The following is a 19520-nucleotide window of genomic DNA, read 5'->3' as shown; positions in this document are numbered from 1 at the left end:
TAAAATTTTGACCCGTTTCAAGCAAAGGTTAATACTCTAGAAAGACGTGGTTACTGGTTTACTACGAGCGCCATCTCTGCTTTAGTCTCGGGACTTATTGATCCATTTGTTACATGTTACTTACTACGAGTTATTACGGTTTTCTTATGAGGAGTTACATCTACTCGATTCTATCTCGCTTATTGTTCAAAAGCCAAGCTGGTTTCGGAGTCTCTGGTGTGTACCCCTTCAATCCTGAAATTTTTTCTCCTGAACAGTTCTTGGCTGGATTTGTAACAGATCGATCCATCCCCGCATAGAGTTTGTTGCAGATGCAATTCTTCCTAAAGACGTAAGACCTCTCTGCAAGACGAATGTACGAACTGATTCGAAGAATCAATAAGGACGCAAACGTCGATCAACTCAAACTTTGACAGATTCCCCGATAAGAGCAGCATTAGAGAAGGAAATGAAAGCAAACGTAAGCGTACGCTAGCGGAGAGAAAAAACAGCGAAAGCTTTAAACAGGTTATCCAAATTTACCAAATTTAAAATAATTAACAAATAACGAGAAGCTTTATGATGTTGACTTGTTTCCACTAATAAACGTTTCACATATTTCATCATACTCGGCCAACCTACATCGGGTTAGATGGCCGATTTTTTTCTCCGCATTTGATTGTTAATAATTTTTTCCCTGATTTTTCTACAATGACGAAAAATATTACAAATGTGCTCAAAATATGTATCTACAAGACAAAGTAGACAGTTTATCAAGAAGTCAAACTAGAATGAGTACAGAAATTCCGAAACCAAAACTCGGCCAACTAGCCCCGGTCTCCCCTACATGAGGAACACAATCAAAAGCGTAAGAAAAATCTAAATACACCGCATCAACTTGTTGTCGTTTTACAAGCTTGTCAATCATTGTAGAAACGTAGATCATTAGATTCGTAGTAGTTGATCGTTTTTTGGACAAAGCCATGCTGATCGGTTGTGAGGATTTGCTTTACTGACGAGTAAATAATATCCAACAGCATTCGCTCGAAAACTTTTGGGAGGCGGCTAAGGATAGAAATGCCTCTGTAGTTCATAACGTCATGTACGTTTCCGGATTTGTGAACTGGTATTATTACAGCTTCTTTCCATTTCCAACGAGAGAACGATGAAAAAGAAGAGATGCTGGCAAAACCAAAGCAGATGAGCATTGCTTCACAAAAGATGGAGGAAGGCCGTCCGAGCCCGGTTCCTTTGATCCATCAACTGATCATAGATTATTATGCACCTCGCCTTTGGTGAAAACAGCAGAAAACAGAATCTAATATTATACAACGATAGACTACTCAAGTACGATTCTGACAAAGGCAGTGAGTTATTACTTAACACGCTTTGAAAGAAAGACAAGTTAGGATTGACTGAGTCAACAGACGTTGTCGAAAATTAGTTTCGACAGTAGATGCTTTCAGGAAATCCTTGGGAAGACTTTTTATTTCACAGATAAGACCGGAAACGTAGAGCCTAAAACCGCGATAAGTTCAATGATTCAAACTGATGCTCCGATTTACGCACAGTTTATCTCTTTCACCTTTTGTCCGAAAAAATCTTCTACGCGCCTTTCTTAACTGATTCCGAAGGTTGCGCAGCTCATCATTCCACCAAGACCGCTTGTTGTTCGAGTTGCACACGCGTCTCCAACGCGGCACGAGATGTTGAAATATCAAATCTAATTCGCAATAAAACAAGTCAACTGCATCATCCAAAGCGCCCTGTCTGAGTATATCCATTCAATTTACACGAGAGATTCCCGCATTCAGTAGTTGATGTATCATGTATCATGATTGAAGTCATAATAAAATTCTGCATTCATCAATAAAGTGTGTGAAGCTTGAATTGTGAGAACAAAAGGTTAGTGGTTCATTAAAGGTAATGGCGGTTCAAAAATTTCACAGTCAGTGGAGCAATCTAAAAGTTTTCTGTTTAAATTCGTCAAATTTGAAACCAATTTATTTATTTATTTATTTATTTGGGAGCAGGGAAAAGCCCGTTGGAGCTGAAATTTACAATCTTTCTCTCCAGCAGGCATAAAACCTCCTCATCTTTTTATATCAACAGATTACAAAGATCCAACAGATATACTGCTTAATACTAAGGGCTTAAAGTAAAATTACTCCCGGCGAGGGTCAAGAGTGACTAGACGGTGACGTTGAGGGCCGCATCCTGCTGTCCGTGAGGGTCCGCGGGAAAACCCCCAAGTCACAAACACTCGGCGGGTGTCCGGCATGCTGGACATCAAAGAGAGTGGCCCTCGGAGAGCGGCAATGCAGGAAAAAAGGAGAGAAAAAGAGAGAAGTGAATATTGTAGTAAATGGAATTACGAAAGGGTTCGAAGGGGTGGAAGGGGGGGGCGTTTCGAAAGAAGTAGAAAGCGGCAAAAGATCAAGTTATATGTCACAAAAGATGGTGAAAAGATGAAGAGGGGGGATGCAAAAAGTATTAGTAACATCATAAAGATCTAGTTAGTTCCGAAGAAGATGGTGGACAGCCGGGGAATCGAGAGAGTCGAGCGGATGTTAGAAACAAACCTAATGGTGAATATTATTCTTGGTTGCATAATCGATAGAGAATGACAGTAGACTTACTGAGGGAGCACTAAACTAAACTTGTGGATTAGATACTAAATCACCCTAAAGCTAAATCTAGAATTTAAGTATTGGAGTTGGAAGGACTGTTTGAGATTGTGTTTAAAAAAAAGTGTTTTATGGTATTGCGAGACAGGGTAAAATCAAATACATGAGCACATCGATTGAATAGACGACACATACTGGAGAAAGGTTCATTATAGCCATAATTAGTGTGAGCGGTTTGAATTCTCAGGAATTGATGAGATCGAAGATTTCGAGAATGAATATTTAAATTTAGTTTGCCTAACAATTCGGGGCAATCAATTTTAGATTGTAACAGATCTGACACGAATATTTCCCTGGAGAGATCTCGGCGATCAGATAACAGGTGTAGATCGATCAGTTTACAGCGTTCCTGATAGCTTGGGAGGTTGTTGGGATCTCTCCAAGGAAGACTACGAAGAGCAAAGCGAAGAAATTTACGCTGAATAGCTTCGATGCGATTGATGTCCAGTTGATAATAGGGGGCCCAGACGACAGAAGTGTATTCTAGGATAGAACGAACCAGTACGCAATATAGTGCTTTTAAGCAATATATGCTTTTAAAGTTCTTTGTGACTCGAAAAATAAAACCAAGTGTCTTGGAAGCCTTAGAGATAATATACTCGACGTGATGTTTGAAACTAAGTTTAGAGTCCAAAAGGACTCCCAGGTCCTTTACAGTCGATTCTCGCTTGAGGATAGTTCCAGAAATAGTATAGTTAAATACTACCGTTGTGCGTTTGCGAGTAAAACAGATCACGGAACATTTGGATGGGTTTAGTACCATTCTATTGAGGTCGCACCAGTTGGAGAAAATATCCAACTGTTTTTGTAGGAATCTGGCATCTACGTGATCTTTAATAAGATGGAACAATTTAAAATCGTCGGCGAAAGATAATTTCAAGCATTGCATCGAATGGTTCAAATCGTTCAGATAAAGTAAGAATAAAAAGGGTCCAAGATGACTGCCTTGAGGTACACCCGAGTTAGCTCGAAAAGGTTCAGCTGTACAGTCTCCGATCTTAGTTATCATACTACGACCAATCAGGTACGAATGCAACCAATTCAAAAATGATCCATTGAATCCAAGTCTGTCAAGTTTAGCAATAGCTATTTGGTGATTTATTTTATCAAAAGCAGCGGAGAAGTCTGTATATATGGCGTCAACCTGCTGTCGCGCCTGTAGCGACTGAATTACGTAGGATGTATAACATACCAGGTTTGTAGATATGGATCGTTTTGGCATAAAACCGTGTTGAGTTGAAGATATGTAGCTAGAGCAGTTGTGGGTAATGAAGTCCAAAACAATTATTTCGAAAAGCTTAGATACATCACATAATGCAGCAATTCCGCAGTAATTTGATATATTGCCTTTATCACCTTTTTTAAATACAGGAAAGATGAACGATTCCTTCCATGAATTAGGAAAAATTCCTGAGCGCAAGGAAATATTGAATAATATCATCAAAGGAACCTGTAGACTTTCCGAGCAATTCTTGAGAATAATGGAGGGTATTCCATCAGGTCCAGCGCATGATGATCTTTTCAGTTTAGTTAAGGAAGCTTTCACCATATCTATGGTAATAATGGGATGGGGACCAACGGGGGGGCGTATACGAACATTGTTGGCAGCTTCGAAGATGTTAATACTAGCCAGATTTTCTTCACAGAAAACGCTGCTGAAGTGTTTGCCAAAGAGATCACAGATATCACGCGGGGTCGATGCTTGCAGAGTGCCGAGCGACATATGATTAGGTAACCCTGATTCCTTTCTTTGCTCATTAACGTGATTCCAAAACCTTTTAGGGTGGGATTTAAGATTCTTCTGGATGCGACATTGAAAGGCATAGTGGAGCGATTTATTCAATCGTTTATAACGATTGTTGTGGAACAGATAATAAGATCTAGAATGAAGAGTAGGCTTTTTGGTGAATTTCCTCAAAGCGCATCGTTTGGCTCTTTTAAAACGCATCAAAGTTCGGTTTGACCATGGTGGACAGAGCGGTTTTTTTCGTAGCTTTTTGGGTATAAATTGATTAATAGCGTCGGTTATTTTATGTGTCCAAAGATCAACGGCAGAATTACAGTCACGATTTGATAGTAAATAGTTCCAATCCAGTTCCATCAGAAATCTATTCATTTCATTGAAATTACCATTTCTGTAGTCAAAGAAGGTTGATTCGGAGACGTCATTGAAAACAACAGACGGAGAATCACGAATGGCAATGTGAAGTGGATGATGTTGGCAAGATTTAACGAGCGGGGAGGGGGCGAGGGTTATTAAGCAAGTATTTATGAGTTCAAGACTAACAAAGCAGAGATCAAGCAAGCGATTGTTACTATTATTTTGATCGTTGAGCTGTACTAGTCTTGCAGTACTATAGCTATCAAGAAGTTTCAGGGAAGTAGGTGTTTTAGACGAGCTTGCAATATCGGGAAATAAATAATTAGACGAAGAGCGAGACCATTTAATGCCGGGGAAATTATAGTCGCCTATAATAACCACCTTATCGTCTAAAGCCATTTGGTTTTCAATTTGTGAGAGCGAGTTCAAATGCTGATCAAACAGGGACATATCATTGATGCGATCAGGCGGGAAATATACACAAATATAGAGCGTGTAATCTGAGAACATGAGAGCAACCCAAAGCTGCTCGACACCGGTGCAGTTCAAGAGATACATCTGTTGAGATTTGAATTTTGAGCAACAGGCGAGTAATACACCACCGCCGCTTTTTTATGGCTGGTCTGCTCGGTGCGATCCTGCCTGTAAACAGAGAACGAATCACCGAATATTTGCTTAGAGAGAGTGTTGCGGTTTAACCATGTCTCCGTAAAAAAGTATATGTCGTAGGCACCGTCAGAGCAAGCGAGACGATAATCTTCGAGAGAGCAGTTGATTCCTCCAACGTTCTGATAGTACATGCTCAGACTAATGTTGTCAGAAATTTTGATTTTTGCTGGAAGGGAATAGGGTTCGGTGAGCGACGCATGGGGGATCGTGGGTACACTGAACGAGGCATTTTTGATGGAATTGACGGCATTAGTGGAGATTGCGAGTGCTGTTGTTGATATATGGAAGCCGGGGAAGTGGGGGACGCGGTGAATTCGGTATGTGATGAGCTGCCTGTTTTGAACTGAGTGATAAAAAAGGGGAGATAGATATGCCATGTGGCCAGAATTCTGGTGAATTGATCACCTTTTCGAAGGTATTTGGAACGGCAATTTTGAAAGAGACAAAAGAAAGAGGTCGGTTAGTATTCAAACGTACCAGTTTTTGACACCTAATTGAACTTCTGCTACACTCAATTCTAGCACTAATATAGTTAATAATATTTTCCTCAGTTTCAGTAGGCATGAATCGTGTTAAGTAGTACCATTTTTCGGTATCAGGTTGGACGGAGGGAGCTACTAATAGAGGTACACTTTTATTTCTATAATCTATTGCACGGTTATTTTCAGTTTGTCGTTGTGGGAGGGGGGCTATGGTATTTACTACAGTATAGGCAGGGGAGATTGTCGGCGGAAGAGGACCAGTATAGGGAACATTTGATATAACAGAAATGGTAGCTTGCCTGTTATTGTTTGTAGACGGTTGTGGCTGCCGAGGCTGCACTGAACAGGGCGGTACTGTTGATGAAGAACTAGTAAGTTGGGAAGCTGCATACGACGATGGTTCTTGTACTGCCTGGATGAAGTTACTACTAATGTCGGTGATGGTAGCTGATGACGGAGGATGTGAATCAGAGTTCACGGTGGTAGTAAGATGCATCACTGGCTGAGTTGTAAACAGTGGTTGCGTTGAAGTGGAGCAGTTACTGGTTGCTATTGGAACTGCATTCTCTTCTATAGCGGTGGAATTTGGATGAGAAGCAATACTTTCCAAATTTGTGGTACACGACGCAGGGATGTCATTGGTGGGACGATTGTTTACTACTGCGTCAGTTTTGGCGATTTTTTCTGGTTGTACAATAGAAGGGCGGCTAGTACTACTGGTGCGGGGTCGTTTGTTATTGTCTTCAAATATTGACTCGAAGAGGTTGGTTAAATCCAGTTGTAAATTATCAAGGCGTTCGAAAAAAGTAGTACCGTTATTTACGGAGCGTTCAAATCTATCTCAAAATTGGTTGTTACAGCAAACCTTGGCACCGGCCTGGGTATACATACGGCAGAAAGTTTGCATTGAATCAGTCAAAGCACCAACCAGTTTTAATGTAGAAGTGGTGCGTTGGAGAATCAAGCTCATCGTATCAGTGGATGATGCGTTTTTATTTGCAGACCCACGGCATTTAGGGCAAAACCAACACACTCCAGGACAGTCCCGAATGGTTTTAGAAAGAGTACTGTTCACATTTGCGCATTTCATATGATAACTACCGGAGCAAGATTCGCAGGTTATCTTGACACTTCTCGATCCAGATGAACCAAAACAAGGTTCAGCATTGCATCTACTTCTCGTCATGTTCATAGAATTATTCATAGTGAGTGCTAATGGCTTGATAAACGTAGCACAAACCAAAGCGAATCAACAGCGATCAAATGCAAGTTTTACCACTGAATTGTAATGAAGAATAGCCGTAAATAGACTACGTTGTAGAATTCACTTCAAATCACTAGATACACCGCAAAGTAAATAGATTATGGTTAATTATACCGGTAAAAACTGAAATATAGCCGAGCTTAAAAATAATACTTCTAAGCACTTCTTATACACTGAACCAAAAAAAAATTGTTAATTTGTTGCAATCCAGTAGCGATCATGGATTCAACTTAAAACAATTCTTGTTCTCAGGATGCGTCAGTAGGATCGTAGTACTAGCCATGCAATGAGCCATATACGCTATGAATCGGCTGCGAAGTCTGTTGAAACAGAAAGGCCAAATTCCACGGAAGGAATGTGATGCCAAGACTTTGCTTTGCGAACATGCTTAGGTTCTTAGATTCACAGGAAGAAAACATCTAACTTCCTCGTCAAAACTCCAACGCAACATTGGTAAATTATAATCACCTACTACTACAATCCAATCACGATCAGTTAGTTTATTAAAAAACCCATTCACACAGGCTGCATGTTGCTCATACAAAGAGGGTTCGGAGTTCGGTGGTAAGTAAACAGCACAAATAACAAACGAAATGTTCCCGCACGTAATACGAACCGCTATCTGTTCTAGACAATTCGCTTCTTGGACTGCCATGATACTGCCTTTTTTATTGCAATAAGAACACCGCCACCACGAAGATACCGGCTTGTAATATTATTGCGATCACATCGGTATTTAGCCAGGTTTCTGTTAGAACAATGACATCTTAGTCGGAGGCAGACAGAGACGAAAAAAGTTCGTTTGCTTTGGTGCGCCGACCACGTACGTTTTGATAGTATATTGATACAGACCCATTCGATGGGTTACTTAGGTTGTTGAAAACAGTGTGTTGCAGTACCAAATGAACGTACGGAATGTTACACTGCGCTATAAATTATTTCATTCGACTAGTTCAGAAATCCCCTCGCTCACAAGTGCGAAAGCCACTTGCACTATCACAAATGCGCAATGTAGGTAGATTACACTGTAGCAGTTTATCTGATTATCCGTTATCGCCAGTTCAGCTTAGACCACCAAGCTTTAAGGACGTTTAGAATATACAGTGCATGTTGTTATAAACCTTGTTCGCAAATGAGTTAAGCCTTGTGAATTTATGAAAATCGAAATTTCCTGAATCGGAACCTGCATGAGATTCCGATTGGTCGCAACAAATTGGTGCCGTGACCAGGATTGATTGCTGCATGCGATCACGGACCACTTAAGGAAAGACCGTTCCATCGCCATCGTGAATTATTACGACGCCACGTTAAGTGGTTATTGTGTAGCGTAAAACAATTGATCCAACAAGCAGTACGGTTCTGCATCCGCCATCGCGCTTGTAGCACGTGGTCATTGCTGTTGGCCCAGGCAAAGCTGTTGAAATATATGAAATACAATGCCTAGTTCTTACTGGTAACAGGTTAGTAGCTGTCCAATTCCTCCTTCTATTCCGCTGGTGCGCTCTAGATTGCGTTCTCCCATTTTTTTCGAGTGGCATTCATCATTACTGTGTGTGATCGAGTCATTTGCGATCAGTGCCACTAACTATTCATTGGCTTGGCAGGCATTGGTTGACAGGTACGCGAATGAATATCTTCTAAAGAAACGGCACTTGCAAGCAATGTTGGAAATCCAATGGATAAAAAAGGAAACAACAGCATCGTTACATACGGTTGTAGACGATTTTGAGCGGCACACTAAAATCCTTCAGCAGCTTGGTGAATCTGTGGATTCTTGGAGCACAATATTGGAGCATTTATTGTGCTTTCGCATACCCGATGAAACTCTTAAGGCGTGGGAAGACCATGCGTCGACTATTGAAACCCCAACCTATGGAGCTCTTGTTGAATTTCTGCATCGACGTATCCGTGAGCTTGAATCTATTTCAGTGAATCATGTTCAACCTTTACCTCAATATGTAACGTCTTCGCATGTGTCGGCAACCAGCAAGTTCCACCAGATCACACCAACACGGAGTATAGCAGCGGACAGTTCTAGTCAGTGTTATGCCTGTGAGCAACGCCATCCGTTAATAAAATGCATAAGGTTCGACAAGCTGAGTGCAGTAGATCGCCTGGCTTTGATCAATGCAAATTGGCTGTGTCTAAACTGTTTTAGGAATGATCATTTTTCAAGACACTGTCCTTCGAAGTACACTTGTAGATTCTGTAAGCGACGTCATCATTCTCTTCTTCACGAAGGGTTTGGAGATAGTACAACCTCCTTTTGTTTCGATCAGACACCATCTGGTATTGGCAACACTACCCGCGCATCGACTTACGTAAATGTGAGCTCTCCTGGTGAGGAATCGGCATCTTCCATGTTCTCTGTAACCAGTTCTCTTCAATCGGCGGAGGTCAGCTGTAATACATCAATGCAACGGTCTGAGAAAAACATGTTTATGTTAACGGCAGTTGTCGTGGTCATTGATCGCTACGGTAAGGAACATTTGGCACGTGCTTTGTTAGATAGCGCATCTCAACCTAACTTGATCACTGAGAAAATGGCTCAACTGCTGCGTTTGAAACGAAAAAAATCAAATGTTATTGTTCAAGGAATTGGCGAGCAGCCACAAAACGCTAGAGAGTCGATACACGTCCAGATTCAGTCTCGAAAGAACAATTTCTCTGTTAATGCGGAGTTTTTGATTCTTCCTAGAGTCACTCCCGAACTCCCCGGTCATGATGCCTCAATAAGTCACTGGAAGCTTCCTTCAAATCTGTTCCTAGCGGATCCTCAATTTCACAAGCGTGCCTCGGTCGATATGATTCTCGGTATCGAACACTTTTTCTCATTCTTCCCGACTACTAATCGAATACAATCCCGCCCAATATTAGGACAGAATCCGCCATGTAATATCGTTGCCGTCTCTCTGTTCAACCTTGAGGAGAGAATCGAACGGTTTTGGAAGGTCGAAGAATTACAACCCCGATCCGATTACTCCTGGGAGCATAGGCAGTGTGAAAAATTATTTTCAACGACCACTACTAGAACTGCAGAAGGGCGATATATAGTACGTTTGCCTCGTCAACCCAACTTCAATCAGCTAATTGGACAATCCAAGCCTACGGCACTTCATCGGTTCCGGCTATTAGAAAGGCGACTCGATAGGAATCCTGAATTAAAGAAGGAATATCACAAGTTTATGGCAGAATACCTCTCTCTTGGACATATGCAATGTGTTCAGGACGACGACGTACATCATTCTGGAGGATACTACCTCCCATATCATCCGGTAGTGAAAGAAGCCAGCACGACGACGAAATTACGCGTGGTCTTCGATGCGTCAGCCAAGACCTCAACAGGCTCATCGCTCAATGAAGCCTTGTTGGTAGGTCCTGTGTTGCAGGACGATCTCCTATCCGCGATTCTCCGATTTAGAACCTTCCCAGTGGCGTTGGTTAGTGATATCGCCAAAATGTATCGCCAAGTCTTACTTCATCCAGACGATACACGATATCAACGAATCTTGTGGCGATTTTGCTCTACAGATCCTATTCAATGCTATGAATTATCCACAGTTACCTATGGCTTAAGCCCATCTTCATTTCTCGCTACGCGTACGCTACAGCAACTATCCGCTGACGAAGGCGATTCGTATCCTTTAGCAGGACCAGCTGTGCTGAAAGGTTTTTATGTGGATGACTTCATTGGAGGAGCACAGTCCATCACAGAGGCAATCCAATTGCGAAGGGAACTGAGTGAGCTACTAGCAAAGGGCGGCTTCTCACTCCGAAAATGGACATCAAACAACACACGAGTACTGGCCGATTTATCTCCCGAGGAAATTGGTACCCAATCACCCATCGAATTCGACGCTCATTGGACGGTAAAGGCGTTAAGGATTTCTTGGGAGCCCAAATCTGATATCCTTCGCTTTGACTCAAAAATTCGTCACCACTCCGGCGCTCACGCCAAACGCTCTATCCTCTCGGCGATATCTCAATTATTCGACCCATTGGGGTTGATTTCTCCAATTATCGTTACGAGTAAGTTGATAATGCGGCGTTTATGGATGCTCCCGTGTGTTTGGGATGATGAAGTGCCAAATGATATTGCGATGTCTTGGGAAAGGTTTGCAACACAGCTCCCAAAGATAATAAACTTCAGTGTCAGCCGCTACGCCTTTCTTCCAAACGCAACATTCCAGCTTCATACATTCTGCGACGCATCGGAATCTGCGTACGGTGCGTGTACTTACGTTAGATGCATTAGTTCTTCAGGGCAGATTCATGTACAACTCCTTTCGTCCAAATCCCGAGTAGCTCCGTTAAAAAGGATCACACTTCCTCGTTTAGAATTGTGTGCTGCCGATATTGGTGCCAAATTACATGCTCGTATCGTGGAGGCTCTACAAGTTCCTGTCGCTGGCTCATATTTTTGGTCGGATTCTACCGTTACCTTGCAGTGGCTACGTGCACCGCCCTGTACATGGAAAACCTTTATAGCCAACCGAGTATCAGAAATCCAATGTTTGACTCACGGTGCACCCTGGAAACATGTTGCAGGAACAGAAAATCCGGCAGATCCTATATCCCGCGGAATGCATGTTGACGACTTTTTGATCAGCGATTTGTGGAGGCAGGGTTCAAAATGGTTATCTTCTCCTGAAGTGAATTGGTTTACAACTAAGTTACCTGAGTACCCAGAAAACGGAAGGGAACGAAGAAAAATGATCGTTACTGTAGCAAGAGTTAACGTCTCATCTAATACCGCTAACCCAATTTTCGGTAGGTCTTCTTCATACGAACGTCTACTTAGATCGACTGCTTATGTGTTGCGATTTATCACCAACGTTAAAAACAGAACCCGATCGCAACCGACTCCCTGTATTGGATCGCTTCCCGGTATTTCACTAAACGCAGATCATCTCAATGTGGCAGAAAAAACTCTGAATTTACAGTACAATAAGTCTATTGGAAAGCATTCACCAATCCGCCGCCTTTTTCCATTTCTAGACCCTGAGGGAATAGTTCGTGTAGGAGGGAGACTAAAACTTTCAGATCAGCCATTCCTAATTAAACATCCTGCTTTATTGCCTAGCAACCATCCTCTAACTCGCCTAATTGCCAAATCATACCATTTATCGCTCATGCACGGTGGCGGCCGCCTAATACTTGCGGCTATGCGCGAAAAATATTGGCCCGTACTTGGCCGACGAGTAGTTCGCAGCATTCTACGTAACTGTTTTCGTTGCGCCCGAGCCCAGCCTGTCTTAGCAAGTCAACAAATTGGACAACTTCCGCCTCATCGAATAACGCCTAGTCGACCCTTCTATATCTCTGGTGTGGATTACGCTGGTCCGGTTTACTTTAAGCCGGTACACAAACGAGCTGCTGCAACGAAAGCTTACATCTGCATCTTTGTTTGCTTCTGCACCAAGGCGGTGCATATCGAATTGGTGAGTGACTTATCAACTCAAGGATTCCTGTGTGCTCTTCGACGCTTCATTGTCCGTCGTGGACTGCCCAGTGACTTGTATTCCGACAACGGAAAGAACTTCGAAGGCGCTGCCAACGAGCTGGAGGAAGTCTACCGAATGCTGCAAGATGAGTCGCGGATGCGACAAATCGTGCCTGATAAATCCTGCGAGCAAATCAATTGGCACTTCAGCCCGCCAAAGGCCCCCCATTTTGGAGGCTTATGGGAGGCAGCAGTGAAAGTGGCTAAACGTCAACTTTATCGACAGCTTGGTAATTCGAAACTCTCCTTCGAAGATTTAGCCACTGTATTGTCCCAGATCGAAGCAAGCATGAATTCTCGCCCCATCGTACCACTAAGTGAAAATCCGAACGACATATCAGCGCTGACCCCAGCGCATTTCTTGATTGGAAGCACAATGCATTCGCTGCCAGAGCCAGACTTTCTTAAATTTCTGCTGAATCGTCTTGATCATCATCAACGTTTGCAACGTATCTACCAGCAATTCTGGCATCATTGGCGGACAGAATATTTGCAAGAACTACAACATGACTCTAAGGCTTCCCATCCCAATACAGATATTCAACCAGGTAGACTCGTCGTGCTGACTGATGAACTTCAAATACCCGTGAAGTGGCCATTAGCCAGGATAATAGCGGTTCACCCTGGCAAGGATAAGTTGGTAAGAGTCGTCTCACTGCTTACTAATCGTGGAGTTGTTGTACGCCCAATCACAAAGATCTGCATGCTACCGATGGAAGAAAAGGAGGGCGACATGGTGCATCCGGACGAGCAGTCTTCCACTGGCCCTTCACTGTCAGCGGAACAAAAGGAAGATGGCATCTAGATATTTGTTGTTTATTTGTATAATTTAAGGTATATTCAACTCTTTGCATGATTGTTATTGAAGATGATAGTTAGGATGGAAAAATACTAGTTAGGATAAGGAAATTAAAAATTTTATTTTCAAGGTGGCGGCGATGTTGCAGTACCAAACGAACGTACGGAATGTTACACTGCGCTATAAATTATTTCATTCGACTAGTTCAGAAATCCCCTCGCTCACAAGTGCGAAAGCCACTTGCACTATCACAAATGCGCAATGTAGGTAGATTACACTGTAGCAGTTTATCTGATTATCCGTTATCGCCAGTTCAGCTTAAACCACCAAGCTTTAAGGACGTTTAGAATATACAGTGCATGTTGTTATAAACCTTGTTCGCAAATGAGTTAAGCCTTGTGAATTTATGAAAATCGAAATTTCCTGAATCGGAACCTGCATGAGATTCCGATTGGTCGCAACACAGTGCTACCATGTATTAATGGCGAATATGAAGTTGAGTTAGAGCATCTAAGCGAAGATAAATTGTTTGTTGAAATCGAGAAATTTAAGTATTCGTGGAGACAACAATTTCTGTTTCAGGTATAAAAACTCGATTTCGTATTAATTATTCCAATTAATTTTCTTGTTTAATACGTTTGAAGGAGATGCTATTTCTGAAAAAAGGAACAAATCTTATGTAATAGTTGCAGAAAAGTTACAAACCTTCTGACATTATCAGAATTTTTGGGTGTAATATATTAACTATAGTTTCATGTTTGGATTTATCAGATAAAATACATTTTGTCGAGACACGTGATGTCCCAAAAAGGTAACATCAGTGCAGAAAAATTACATTTTTCAAGATTAAGCTTCAGGTTGAAGTGTAAGAGATATTAAAAAAACACTTTCCAAGTTTTGTAAATGATGGTTCACGGAACATCCAATGACGATGATGTTAATACGCAGAAAATCACATTCTGGCGGTGATCCACTGAGTGCCGTGGTTATCCTTTGGAAACTGTTAGGAAAAATATATGAACCGAACGGTAATCTATAGAATTCGTAATGACCATTTATCGTGGAGAAGGCAGTGTATTTCTTGGAATTACCCTCTAACTCGATCTGGTGAAAACCAGACATCAAGTCGAGGGTCGAAAAATATTTAGCTCTACCAAGTTGATCTAATAAGTCATCATTCCTAGGTAGAGGCAATGTGTTGGTAATTATCTTTTTATTAAGTTGCTTGAAATCGAATATAGGACAACATTTTTTTCTTCATTTGTGAATTTCTTGGGAAGCAACGATAGTGGGGAATTGTATGGCGAAAATGACGGTTGAATTATTTTTTCGGTCAACAGGTTTTATACTTGATTATTTAACTCTGTTTTATTTACCTCAGGAATCCGATAAGTTTTTATATAAACAGGATTGGTGTCGTTTAAATTTATAGATTGCTTATTAAAATTATTACATGTCAGAGTGTCTGACTTTCAATGCAAATACATAATTATATTTCGTGCAAAGTTCAATTAATTTCTGTTTATTATTATCTGGAATGTGATCTCTTTCCAATTCAGCATGCAGTTTAAAAATACGGTTTACTGGATTGTTCAATGATATTAACGTTTTAGGGAATCTTCTATATTGTTTATAAACTTAGCTAATTTATTGCTGTTATTTATCAGAGTGTTCGGACAAAATATTTCATTCATTGGTTGGTAATAAAAACCTTTGCCTCTTCTATAATTTGAGCGGTTTCTATATTGTAGTCATTATTAAAATTTAGACGGATATGTGAAAAACTATTTTAGTAACTGTTTCTAGAGCTATTACGTATACGTCCTATAGAGTTGTAGCTATAAATTTGAGGTTGTTGTTGTTGTGTATTTGTCACGTTATTTTTTGTATAGCCTTTTGAATTGTGTCAAAATCGTTGGCTTTGAGAAATATTATTGTTTCGGCGTTTGGTATTCCAGCGATTAGTAGCCATCTTATTTGCTACTTTCAGTAGGATTTGGCAGTCGGTATATAATGTCGATAATTTATGTGTGAGTGATTCTTGATTGTATTTGATAGCTTGTTTTATCTCGTCTGATATTTCTTCTAAAGTTTGGGGGTTATAAATAGACTAATTTTGTGAGAGCCTGGCCACTCAAGTTTGGACGATACTGCTACGTATTTGTTGCCTGTTTGCAGGAGGCGTCTCCATTCAACTCGGTTCATGGATGTTCGCCGCCAGCCTCGGTAGCTGTGAAGGGTCCGCAGGTCGTCCTCTTGCCCGCTGCGCGCCTCTTCTTCTTATACCGGTCGGATCATTATCGAGGATCATTTTAACCGGGTTGTTCTCTGACATTCTAACAACCCGCCCGACCTTGGCCGTTTGGACGAGGGTTGGTCCTCCCAGCAACTGGTGCAGTTCATGGTTCATTCGTCTGTGTTTGTTGCCTAGCGCCCTTATTTAGGAAGTTGAATTCGGTACTAACAATCTTAGCATCTACATCCGATAGATCGTTAATAATTTTATTATAAACACTTTTTGCTCTATTTAGTTTCGTAGTCATAGTTTAATGTCTATACTTTCTATAAGCGCATTATTTAAATTTATTAAAACATTATTGAGTTGTTTTATACATTTGTCTATAATGCATTTTCTTTCTGCAATGTCCATTCCACTGTGGCGATAGTAATTATAATTTATTACTTGTATAGTTCAACAAAACAAAATTAATGTTTATCATCTTACGTTTGTTATCCTTAGGGTAGTTCTTCGATGTGGTTATGCGTACAGGATGTGTGCATTGTCGGCCTCCTGGTTACGTCCGGTTTCTTGCTTTCTGGTATGGATGGTTACTATCGAACACTCGGGTTGATTGTTTTTCTTTTAGAGTTGCTGCCATGCAGCTCAGGTGCTAGGCTTGTCCGTTTCCAAGGCAAGGTAATTTTGCGCACACTTTATCTGGATTTTTCGTTTCTTCAGTTTGTTGTTCAGTCTATTTTGATGAAATTTGTTAACATTTTTTTCGCACTGTAAGGTTTTATTCGTTCCATCTCGCACTAACTAATACTTGCTGCGAATGGAACAGTCCTTACCCCTTCGTTGATCCATTTTCTTTTCATTATTCATTTTTAGTATGCTTTTAGCGACGATGAGTATGATGAGAATTGTGACTAGTATGATCAGGATCAGTAGTCGACTGTTTGGAGAACTCCTCCAAGTGTTTATTTTGAGTTTCAACGATGGTAAGAAGAGTGTTCCCGTGTATTTCAACATGGTTTTTCTCTTCTTCCGATGACGAGAAAATCCAATTTTAGGAGTGACGCACTACTATATATTCATTTGTTATTTTTCGTTACACAGCACTACATATGTTGCTTAGCATATTGCGTTTGAGCGGATTCGTAATTATTTATTCTGACGATCGTTCACTCACTTTTTTATCAGGTTTAGTCCAAAATTTGGCATGGAACGTATAACCATTAGCTTAGCGCTGCAGTCACTTTTACCGTTTTCACTAACTAATTTGTTCAGGTTCGAAGCCTTACGTTCGCCCTGTGCAGTCACGTACCCAGAGGGGGGGCCCGAGGGGCCCTGGCCCCTCCCGAAATCCAAAACAGATATATAATTTTAGAAGGTCTCAGACATGTGTTACAGAAATAACAAGACAGTAAACGTAAAGAAATGTAATACTATAACAATTCCAGTGGAAAAGTTCAAAGTGTCTGTTAAAACACCTGTAAAAGGCACACAGAGAATTAGGTACATCAGAAATCTTCAGTAGCAATATTTTTTTATCTTTGGGCCCCTCCCGAAACGAAATCCTGGCTAGGGGCCTGGCCCTGTGATATGTTATTGGACAACTCGCGTTTTGATTAAGATTGTTTTATTAACCGTTTTCTCAATTATACATTTGTCTATAATGCATTTTCTTTCTGCAATGTCCATTCCACTGTGGCGATAGTAATTATAATTTATTACTGGTATAGTTCAACAAAACAAAATTAATGTTTATCATCTTACGTTTGTTATCCTTAGGGTAGTTCTTCGATGTGGTTATGCGTACAGGATGTGTTTGCATTGTCGGCCTCCTGGTTACGTCCAGTTTCTTACTTTCTGTTATGGATGGTTACTATCGTAATTATTTATTCTGATGATCGTTCACTACACTTTTTTATCAGGTTTAGTCCAAAATTTTGCATGGAACGTATCACCATTAGCTTAGCGCTGCAGTCACTTTTACCGTTTTCACTAACTAATTTGTTCAGGCTCGAAGCCTCACGTTTTCCATGTGATATGTTATTGGACAACTCGCATTCTGATTAATATTGTTTTATTAACCGTTTTCTTAATTATACTCTTCCTACGGGAGACACACAGACAGAAGTCGAAGTTTAATCGAGAGAATCAAGAGAGTCAGGGTGCTAATTCAAGGGGGCCGCCCGTTTGGCATAATGGTCATTTGGCATAATACCATTTGGCATAATAATAATTGGATTTGCAATATTTTAATCTAATGAAAATTTTCGTATGTGTTTCGATCGATTGATGTTCTGCAAGGAAAACTCGAACGAAATATGTGAAACCTTTTTATATAAGCAACTAACTTAGTTCCAGCCAATATTCTGTTCGTCATAGATGATTCAGGTCGAGACGGCTGAAGGCCGCGAGTGCGCCGGCGACCCGCCGTCGGAAGCGCCGGCCACTGCGGGGGGGCAGCGCCCCCGCTGAAATCATCTCTGTCTAGTTGCGGGCGTTTGCCCGGATAACCCAAAGCTAGGAGCTATCCCTCAGTTAAGTCCGAACGAGCGGCAGCGAGGTCGGACACCAGGTTCATTAAAAACGATGCGGCATAGCCGCATTAGACCTTTCAAAATTGCACTAAATTAGAACAATTCCTATTAAGCAGCATGTTCATCTGTTATGCCAAATGACTGTTATGCCAAATCACCATTATGCCAAATGACCATTATGCCAAACGGCGTTATGCCAAACGGTATTATGCTAAACGACTTTATGCCAAACGTGGTAGCCCCCTAATTCAAGGCCAAATGTGTCAGGTGCTTATTGAAGTTGCAACGTGATATAGTTTTTTGTTACATTGCTGGAAGTCACCGAACTGATTGGTGCACTTGAATCAATTAGGTGTCTAAAGGCGCGGGGACATTAAGTTTGATGACATGTGGTGTCTACAAGTTACAGAATATTAACACTGATGGTAGAATCAAGTAAGGTCCCTTTGCATGTCGGAGCTCGTATCATACGATTGATCACGAAGAGATCACACGAAATCTCCTTCATCAACGTTACAAACAATGAGTCGAACAGTTTCTTTTTCCTTGTTACTATATTATGATTTTTATTGGCATTGCGAAATAATATAAATATATAAATATAATTCCTTTTTAACACGATTATATTTTTTCGTATAACAAAAACTGTGTGAGCCGAAATTCAGAATCACAGAGCTAGTGTCTCGATTGCTTGGTTGAACGGTATGCGTTATTTCACAATCCAGTCGAATCTTCTTTGAAAATGATAGACTCGATTGGAACTGCACAATTTGGCAAACGAGAATATCATCAACACAAAAAGAGATTCAAACGAACTTACCTCTCCTCGATTACAGCCATCAGAATCTGTTTCAGAGCTTTCTATGACTGAGGTAGGTGATTCAGAGCCAGAAGACACCGAACTTGTAGCGTTGCTTGCGGTTGTATTTGTAGCAGAACCACTTTCCTGCAGATGATGATAATGGAAGATAATATCAAAATCCGTTACTTTGTTTTATTCACAAACATTATTCACATATACATATATATATATATATATATATATATATATATATATATATATATATATATATATATATATATATATATATATATATATATATATATATATATATATATATATATATATAAATGTATATATATATATATATATATATATATATATATATATATATATATATATATATATATATATATATATATATATATATATATATATATATATATATATATATATATATATATATATATATATATATATATATA

The 19520-nt window shown here is 40.5% G+C and overlaps 1 protein-coding gene across 11 annotated transcripts in view; it reads right to left on the bottom strand.

Moving 5' to 3' along the window:
- Window positions 1-19520, bottom strand: part of LOC131427388 (calcineurin-binding protein cabin-1-like) — a 1620795-nt gene that overhangs the window by 495379 nt on the left and 1105896 nt on the right. For 10 of the 11 annotated variants that reach the window (XR_009229264.1, XR_009229263.1, XM_058590534.1 and 7 more), the window contains one exon: window positions 19075-19200. The exons of the other annotated variant lie outside the window; for it this stretch is intronic. Coding sequence is in view for 8 of the 10 variants with exons in the window: in XM_058590534.1 (XP_058446517.1) it covers window positions 19075-19200 (126 nt within the window). In the remaining 2 variants the exon portion in view is untranslated. The remainder of the gene's footprint in view (window positions 1-19074; window positions 19201-19520) is intronic. 11 annotated transcript variants of the gene reach the window in all.

The sequence above is a fragment of the Malaya genurostris genome, chromosome 2 (genome assembly GCF_030247185.1).
Source record: "Malaya genurostris strain Urasoe2022 chromosome 2, Malgen_1.1, whole genome shotgun sequence".
NCBI classification, from domain to species: Eukaryota; Metazoa; Arthropoda; class Insecta; order Diptera; family Culicidae; genus Malaya; species Malaya genurostris.
Note: the sequence above shows the minus strand (reverse complement) of the source record. Positions and strands in the feature narration are given on the sequence as shown.